This window comes from Meleagris gallopavo, chromosome 2, assembly GCF_000146605.3.
Source record: "Meleagris gallopavo isolate NT-WF06-2002-E0010 breed Aviagen turkey brand Nicholas breeding stock chromosome 2, Turkey_5.1, whole genome shotgun sequence".
Taxonomy (NCBI): Eukaryota; Metazoa; Chordata; class Aves; order Galliformes; family Phasianidae; genus Meleagris; species Meleagris gallopavo.
In genome coordinates, this window is record NC_015012.2 from 41,784,661 (window position 1) to 41,794,144 (window position 9,484).

General features: G+C 38.8%; 1 protein-coding gene across 1 annotated transcript; it reads left to right on the plus strand.

Annotated features, from left to right (window-relative positions):
• Position 1: 1 nt before the first annotated feature.
• Positions 2 to 9,245, plus strand: MPC1 (mitochondrial pyruvate carrier 1; the record flags this gene model as incomplete). The annotated part of the gene is made up of 5 exons (XM_003204070.4): positions 2 to 42; positions 2,991 to 2,994; positions 4,846 to 4,942; positions 7,399 to 7,531; positions 8,268 to 9,245. Coding segments are annotated over 5 exons (294 nt in total), but the record flags the coding sequence as incomplete, so codon positions are not given.
• Between the last annotated feature and the right edge of the window lie 239 nt (positions 9,246 to 9,484).

Sequence of the window (9,484 nt, forward strand, 5' to 3'; positions counted from 1 at the left end):
GGACTACGTGCGCAGCAAGGAGTTCCGAGACTATTTGATGAGGTGAGCTGTGGGGGGGGAGTGCCGTCCCACCCGGGATTTGACCTTGAGGCGGGCGGGTAGGAGCGGGGCGCCGGCAGCAGCGGACGAACGGGCTGCGAGGCTCGGCGGGGCTGTATTAATGACGTCAGGAAATCTCTCGCTGTGCCTCCCGCAGCTGTTGCGGCCGCTGTTCCTTGTGCGAGCCCGTGGGAGGGTATCTGCTGGTGTGAGGAACGGCCCTGCTTGGGGTAGGCGGGGTGGGTCTGTGTGGGAGAGAGCTTCTGTGGTGAGCAGAACGCCTGCGGTATGGGGCTCTGTGCAAGGTGGGAAGTAATGCCAATGCAGTGACCCAAATGCGGGAGGAATGAGGACACCTTCACAGCGAGATGGCAGCCAGAGCAGGCCTCAGCAGGGCTCCCTTCTGGAAGTTCTGAGGGTATCCTGTAAGCTCGGTGGATGCTTTGTGACACTAACACTTTGTTATAGTGCTGGCATTTGTTGGGAGCACATATGCTGTAGTAGTGCATCGATCTGCTTTGTAATAAAGGAAAGCAACCAGCTTTTGGAAGAATGAATTGCTCCCTAACACCACCAAGGTTATCTGCTGAAGTATCACCTTCCTTATCAAAGACTTAAAGGCAGCTAGGAAAAAAAAAAAAAGAACAGTTGTATTTCATCTTGGTTCTCATCTTAAAATAAACAAAGTTCAGTTATCTGAACATGCACAGGATTCTTGCTTTGTGGGATGGGTTCTGTCTTTTGTCCTTTTATTACTGGGCGTGCCACGAAGCAAGTTGAACCACCCAGGGCAGCCTTTCAGCATTGTTCCTGTCTTAGGAAAGCGGTATAGGCTCTTAGTTGTGCTTCATACGGTGCTTAGAGTTTAGCTGTCAGTAAAAGGCTGTAGTCTTTTTCTGCTGTAGCAGAAACACAGTATGTCTACTTAAGAACTGCATCCCAGTATGTTCTTTCCTGAAAACTCTTGTTTTGCCAGGCTGGAAAGCTCTGCATTTTGCACAAAACTCCTTTCTTGCCCTGCTCTTAGAGCAAAGCTATGAATCTATGCTGTCTGCTCTAGAAATCAGTATCTAATCACATCAGTAATTACAGTGAAGCTTTCAAGTGTGTAATTTCTTCGTGTGAAACAATGACTGGAGATCCTGCTTGCAACACTTAAGTTGTACATCTTCATGCTTGACCTTTGATAGAGTAATCACAATTGCCCAAAGCAGAGGAATTGATGATATGGTGAGTTGTGAGCTGTTATATCTTAGTGCAGTCAGTCCTTGCAGAGATCCGTCAGGATAAGTAGCTTCAGTTTCAGCTTCATAACTCAAAATCGTGAAAGCTGATTTAGTGAACACATACTGCTTTTCTCAGGTGGCTATGTCTGGCATTACATCATGAGCTAGCTTCTGGATCTCGCACAAAGAAAAGATAAATTGCTTTTAAAACTGTCATAAATAATTAAATGTTCTGCCAATTTCACTTCTGGCTTCTCTGAAGTGGTGTTTAATAGGGATGTGAATGACTGTAAATCATGTAAATATAGATTTGCCCTAATTATGTCTTGAGGTTTTAAAGTAAACATAGTAAGAATGTAAGCTCTAGGTACGGCTTCTTTTCCTTCTTGTAAACTTCAGCAGCAGTGTTAGCTTAAAACAAGCTGATTGGCATATCAAGGTTTGACATTTTAGTACCGAATGCTCTCTTTTTTACGGGATTGAATGTAACTGTTGGAAACTGCAGATTTGGAGTGGTATCTCTTCAGGAGTAGATATACGTAGTTGCACTGTATCTGCAATAAGGATCCTACAGCATTTGTTGCAGCTGTGTTGGCTGCAGAGCTTTGAGAAGGGTGCCTGCTTCTGGAGGAGCTGCATGACCTTGTTCTGCCCTCTTCTGGGAGCATAATAGCTGTTCCAGTTTCACGTGAGCATGGGGATGGCTGCAAGACCTTAGCCAGAACTGTTAGCAGCAGGCAGCATGGTTCTATTTTAGGCCTCTGCACGCATGTGAACAACTTGCACCTTAAAAAAGAAGGTTGGATTCTGTTAGCACAAAAACATTGTGCTAAGGGACTTATTTGAATTTGTTTTTTTAAGGTTTTACCAGAAAAAAAAAAAAGGTGGAGTGTGCACATGGCTTGTGAAACTGTCCTGCCAGTTGATTGTTGCTACAGTTAATAAGAAAACAATAGAACAAGCGGTTAGGTTAGTCAAGGATGTACTAGCAATGCACCTTGACTCAGACTGCTGCTTGTAACGAAGATTCAGCTTGACCTCTGATGTAGACCTGACTGTCTACTTACCATAGTCATTTGTTAAGTGATCATGGAAGCCATTATGATGAGAGTGACTAATAGTAGTATAGATCAGTATTAATAGTTCTGGTAATTACATGATGGCTTAAATGAAGCCTGTACGTTCCTGGTGTGTACATGGCATGTTAGGTCACTGAATATGTTATAGCTTGTGTCTAATACAGCCACGGTTGGCATGAGCTTAGTGACAGCAAGACCTCTGGCAGTGTTTGGTTTGATCTTCTTAAATATAGGTATATGGAGAATTCATTGACTTCAAAGCTTTTACAGTGAAGCTATAGCAGTTTAGCTTTGTTCTAGACAAAACTTGAGGGCTTTTGACATCTGTTTTAAACTAGCTTAGGGTGGGAGTTTGGATGCTTTGTAGTCCGCAGGGCGGGGAAGACTTTCCTTGAACCATAATGAGGTTTTTGTTCTGCAAGGTAAATGACACTTCAACAGTAAACATTTCTCATAGTAACAGCTCTTGAAGGAAATAACAGTTAAATTAACCAAGGTTATTGCCAGGATAAGCTACTGATTTATACTTGTCTTTCATTTCTTGTGAGCATCAATCATATATGAATTATGAAGGAAACTAATATTTTGTTTCTTTTTCTCCCGTTTGCTCTTTTGAATGGCAAACAACGATGGCCCACTTCAACAGCACGGTAAGGAGTGGAAAAGGGACTTTGTTTTTTTTCTTGCATGAGTTCAGTAACTTGTAAACTTTTTCTGCCTCAGCACTGTTAATGAAGTTGCTTGCATGTGAAAAGCATCAGGAGTGGTGTACTAATAATTGCAGATCTGGGCTTTATGTGACTGTCTCACAGTAGTAACTAGAAAATCAAAGGGTCTTTTCCCATATGCTTTGCTAAGGAGATCTAATCTATCTAGAGCTGCTCTTCTGTATAGCAGAGACACTGGTAGCATAGTAGCTACTGAAGTACCTTGCTTGACTTAATTTTTTCTAACCAGCTTTACTTGAGACAATAAATAGTACCATGTAACTCTATCTGCAGAGTCTTCCCTTAACCTTTCAGTTTGCTCCTGAAACTGGAAGTTGATAATTTAGACCTGTTATGCTCTGAATGATATGGTTGTGATGGCTCATAATAGTAAGAATCATAACGTTATGGAAAACTTGCTCATCTCTGTAGACCAAATACAAACAGGACAGGTGTAGTTTAATTATTGTTTGTGGAAAACATCAAAAGGTTGCTTGCCTGCAGGCATTTGAAACTGGATAACAATCTCAAGTGAAAAGGCTTCACACCTACCTCCCTGGTCAGCAGAGGAAAACTATTGCTGTGGCTTCTCAGGTTGATGATGGTTCTTCAGTTTGTGTAACTGGAGCTGGAAGTGGTCTGCAGTATATCATCTGTGTTGTAATGGCAGTTACACAAAAACTTGAAGTTGACCTGAACTGCCTTTCAAACCAGAAGTCTCCAGTAAACATAGAATAGCCTGGGTTGAGAAGGACCACAATGATCATCTAGTTTCAACCCCCTGCTGTGTGCACGGTTGCCAACCAGCAGACCAGGCTGCCAGAGCAACATCCAACCTGGCCTTGAATGCCTCCAGGGATGGGGCATCCACAACCTCCTTGGGCAACCTGTTCCACTGCATCACCACGTTCTGTGTGGAAAAATTAAAGACCTGTTTTCTGAAACTGAAATTGCTGTTTCAGGAGTCTTATTTAAACAGTAGAGATCACAAATGTGTACTGCCTCACCAGTTACCTTTTGTGCTCTGATTTAGTGTGATAATGTGGATACGTTTGTCTTAGCCATGATTTCCACAGTAAGATGGTCTGTGTGATTAGGTACTTCTTGTTGGCCCACTTGCTGTCCTTTAAATAGTTCCATTAAAGAATTGGAAGAAAGTATCCAACATACTGCTGACATTTTTACTGAAAATGCTCTTCTTCTGTTGCAGCAAGTACTTTGTGCATAAGTTAAAGATACATTTCTTTACACTATCTAAACATACCTGTGAAGTACAGATACCATGTAACCATGCAGCTATTCTCAGTTATGCCATTTTCTCTCTTGAGAGGCTTTAGCTGTTAAAGGTGGTGATTTTTTTCTATCAGCAGAAGTACAGTAAAAATAAATGTGTTTGTTGCAGCCCTTAAATACTCCTTTAAATCTGAATTTGAGCTAATGCAGTCTGTAGGCACAGAAATATTACACTTTTTTGCATATTGCATGAAGGTCAAAATATGAAAACAGCGTGTAATGTAACATTCAATTTTTCTATATAGTTTTACTTAAGTTACTAATATTGCAACCTAAATTTACAGGAAACAAACATGGCTTTCAATCAGAGTCTAATAACAATGTTACAAGCTGATACTCAGATTGGCAAAGTGTTTATCTTGAAATTTCAGTTGCAAGAAACTTGAATATCCCCAACAGTTCTAAAGTGTTAGAGTATCTCTAGTATCCCCACTGGGGGAAGAGAAAAAAGCATGAGCTTAGTTGGTATCTGCAAAGCTTTTTTCTTTTCTTCCTCTACAGCACTTCTGGGGGCCAGTAGCCAACTGGGGACTTCCTGTTGCTGCTATTAATGACATGAAGAAATCTCCAGAAATCATTAGTGGCCGAATGACATTTGGTAAGTACTGAGTCAAGCATCTTCTTGGTGAACTAACTATAGAACACCAATTCCACACTTAAAGCAGTATGGTATTAATAATTTCTTATTAACTGATGATCAGAACAGATGCAGATATTAAAAATCATGCTATATAACCTTGGAGGCCTCTCATACTGAGTTACCAGAGTTGCAAAGGTCTTTTGCAGAGCTTTTCAGTAACTTTTTTTTTTTTTGCATCCAGAGTCCTGGTGCATAGTTTTGGTCACCAGACTGAAGTAGTAATTGTTTTGGTGTCCTCTACTACTGCATGCAATAGTTCAGAATGCATCTTTCCCAGTGCTATTCTTTGCATCAAGGATACCAATACAGTGTGATTGGTGTGAGACTTGAATATAAACAGTGACACTGAAGGAACAGTAGTGCTTTGTTTGTGGGGTGCTAAAAACACTTGAGGTAGACTAACTCCTTCCAAGCCTGAATGTCAGCAGGCTATTATGGCTCTTGATATGATGTAAAAATTTCATTTTTAAATACATAAGCAACAATTGTTCTACCTTTTTCTTGCCTGTGTATAGCCTTTGCCTGAGTGTCTGTATTTTAAGTTCTTCTGTATTATCATAAAACAGGTAACCTACTTTACTAAACAGGTAGTTCAATGCTAGTGTAATTCCAGTTAGACTGATTAAGGAATTAACGAGTTAATTCCAAGTAATTCTTCTCCCCCACGCAAAATACCATTGGGTTAAGGAAATCTATTGCCTCATCTATACTAGATTCTACTTAGAGTAATTCAATCTATTAATCTACTACCCTAGAGATGAAAGACCAGTTTAAATATTGTCTTCAGTACAGCAATAGTGTGTTTTGCAAATAATTTTTGGTGGCAGATACCCAGCTCAGTAAAGTTCAGACACTTAAGACGGAAACAGAGCACACTGTAGTTCTGCCTTAACTGCTTTAGTTCCTGCCATTAAAAAAAAAAAAAAAAAAAACTACTTATACTTTAATTGCTGAATAACTTGAAGCTCATTAGCGAACCTGGTATTTTACAAATGCAGTAATGCAGTCTTTTTCTTACTATTTGTTTTTTCTCGTATATCTCCAAATAAATATTTGCTGATTTTGCTTTTTTTATTACCCTAGTTACTTAAAAATAATAATTGTAGGCATTCAGATACAAAATAATGCAGGATAAAGTTTGGAGAGCGATGAATGTTTGTTAATGCCTTTTTTTAATTGCAGCTATTTATTCTTGCTCCTGGTTTTGATCTGATTTATAGCTGAACAAAAGTTTGTAGATATGAAGTAGTTGCTAGGCTGCCCTTAAACTAAAAGGTTTTCTATGTGTAGAGTCAGACATCAAATTACGGGACTCAGAAAAGCTTGAAGTGATTCCAGATGCAAGTACGAATAAACTCAGTGTGGTCTACTAATGAGCTAGACCTGAATAAGTCTAATTCAGTTCTTTTATGAATGGTGTTTATGGTTCTTAGAGCCGTTAATGGATCTCCTAAGTTCTTGCCTAAAATAAGAAGTATTTGGTAGCAAATTCTATTTTTTGACTTTGTTCTTGTTCACTACAATTGATAACTCAGGTAACTGAACTGCCATTTTATAATCAGAACTCATTAGTAGTTCTCCAATTAAAAGGTCACAGGACTATTAATAGTTCAGTGTGCTACTTGCAGCATTGAAACTTGTGATGGGAATAGCATCTGGTTGTGCTTACTGTCCTTCTTAGGGTACTTTTTACAAGTATGCCTGGGGATAGTATGTGTACAAATATTTCTTTCATCTTCTAGGTTCTGAACCTGGGCAAAAAAGTTATTTAGTTTGAAAATTTGCCTGATTTTTTTTTTTTAATTCTTTCTAAGCATATTGGAAAGCTAAAGCATGAACTCTGCAAAACTGATGCCTTAATAGGTTGTAATTTTCTGAATTTAAATGCAATTATAGCAGGAGGGTGGATTGAGACTATTTCTTGCCTTCCTGGAAAGCAGGTAAGAAACCTTTATGCTTCTGAATACTCATAATTTCTGGTGGCTGGGAGCATCTGGGAACTTTAAAGAGCTTTTCCAGTAACAACTATATGCAAAGTAAGTAGTTCTTAAAAATACTGTCCTAGAAATTTGTCAGGTTATTTGTTGTCATATGTCATTGGTATTAACAGGATTCCTTTTAATTTCCAGCGGAGATAATTGAAGTCATAACCTAAAGAAAGTTTCAGTTGTACCACAGCAATGTGAAGGTTTTTGTGATGATTCCAGCCCCACAATTTCTTATATAGTAAAATTAGCACTTGTTCACTTTAAGGATCCAGTGCAGAAAAATGCATAAGTTTGTAACACAACTGGAAAACTCAAATGCCAGTGAGAAGCATTCTGTGTATTGTTACATTTTGCTGGTGTGAAAATAATTTCTCAACAAAATATCAGTGGATTATATTAAATACTTTTATCTATTATATTTTGCAGCACTGTGTTGTTACTCCTTGACTTTCATGAGATTTGCCTACAAAGTGCAGCCAAGGAACTGGCTTCTCTTTGCGTGCCACTTGACTAATGAAGTTGCACAACTTATTCAAGGAGGGCGACTGATCAAATACAGGCAAGTTCTAATTTAACAATGGGAAGCAGATGGCACTTGGATGCTCTTTCAGTGACTTTTACTTGAGGTGCAAGCATCTGCATGGCTTCTGGGCTTGTTAATAGGCTTGTAGAAGATAATAGGAAAAAAAAAAACAAACAAGCTTGTTGTCACAGGTTGAAATGTGACTTATATTGCATGTCCTGTGAGCTTTGGAGGGGGTCTACATAGAAAAGGTTGGAAGGTCATGGATGCAGACAACGTTTTCGGCAGCTGCTGGCATCTTTGATTTCTGCTTAATATATTATGTTGATTAGTCCACATGTGACTATTTCAGTGACTCCTGAGACTGAAGCACTCATAAAATGGTGAAGGGGGTGAATGTCTGAAAGATGAAAAACTAAGCTGACCATTCCTGTATGTATGGGGTAGATCTGAGATTTAATATTATGAATCCATGGAGCAGACTGCAATTCTTGCACTTTCATTATGTAGTTAGTAGTACAGACACAACCCCGAACAATCCTGATGAATCAGAGCTATGGTTTTTTCTCTTTTAAGAAATGCATCTGGTGAGATGATGTCTCCTGATCTATAAATTAAAGACGACTTAGGAAAGTTGCTACTGGATCTGCCTTTGTAGAAATAACCAGCTAGGTGTCTGACATTCCTGAAGTTCTACTGTGCATCCAGACTTTTGCAACTACTGAAGTTCAGTATTCGCTCTTTTAAAAAAAACTTGTTCTTCTCCTGGCAGGTTGGAGAAAAAGAACTAAATATCTAACTTGAACTAAGCCAAGGAATATGGTCATCCTGAATTACAACCAAGGAAGATCTGCCATCTACAGTTGCTGTGACAAAGACAATGGGGGGATAAAACAAAAGCACCTGTTGTGAATGACCCCATCAATAATATTTCTAATTTTTATCTTGCCTTTTTAAAAGTACTATACAGCGATGGGAACCACTGCTTCTAATGTTTTGTTGCCTTATTTGTCCTTAGTAACTACCCTTCTAACTGAGTTTGTTACTCAACCAACCAGCACTATTTGAAAACCAATTTCTTATTATGAAAATAAGTTTGTGAAGCCATCACAAGCTATTTTGTTTCCAAATTAACCTGAATAGAGGTCAGTAAAACAGAACTGTAGGTGGTGTTATTCTATACATTAACATATACTTAAAAGCCATTTAACTTGGGTGCATTCATTCCTAGTCTCTTTTTTTAACTTAAGCAGTGGCTTGCTAATCTCCAAGAACAAATGTGTAGACACAGCCTGGAAGCAGCCAGCTTTCCCTCTTACTGCATGCCTTGTCTCAGTAAAGAGACATAAAGGTAACGATTTTTAAGTCGCACATTACTTAGTAAAGATGGTGAAAAGCAAAAGCATAGCACTGAATGAAGGAAGGCAACAAAGTCTGATACTATTTTCCAGGTAATTCTAATTTGTTTTACTACTGCTTGAGTTCTAGATGTATGTAATCTTTATTCAGTCAAGAACTTACTTAACTTAATTTGTTTGAGTCTGGGATGTGAAGGACACAAGGTGCCTTTCATTAGTTTTTTGATATCATTGAAGAGTGATTTTTTTCATGCATGACCTGCCTGAAAGTTACATTGTTGTTAAAAATATAGATGACAAAGAATGTACATGGTGGATTTTATTTAGGTGCAGTGTTTTGAACAATAAAACATATTCCAAATGGCAATAAACCATCTCAAAAATTGTGAACAGTTCTGTTTATCATACTGTGATATCAGATCCTAAAATGAAGTTTTAGGAGGGAGAGTCTGTTACTATGATGGCATGGAGCAAAAACAGACTAGAAAAAAGAAATGGCATTATCCTTTGCATGTAGTGAGTCAAGGCAAATATCTTCTGGATCCTATTATCTAAAACTTCCTTTTTCCTTAGGAGAAAGGAGCTGAGGATTTGGCTGAGTGCTTCAGCTACAGTAGACAGTTAATCAGCT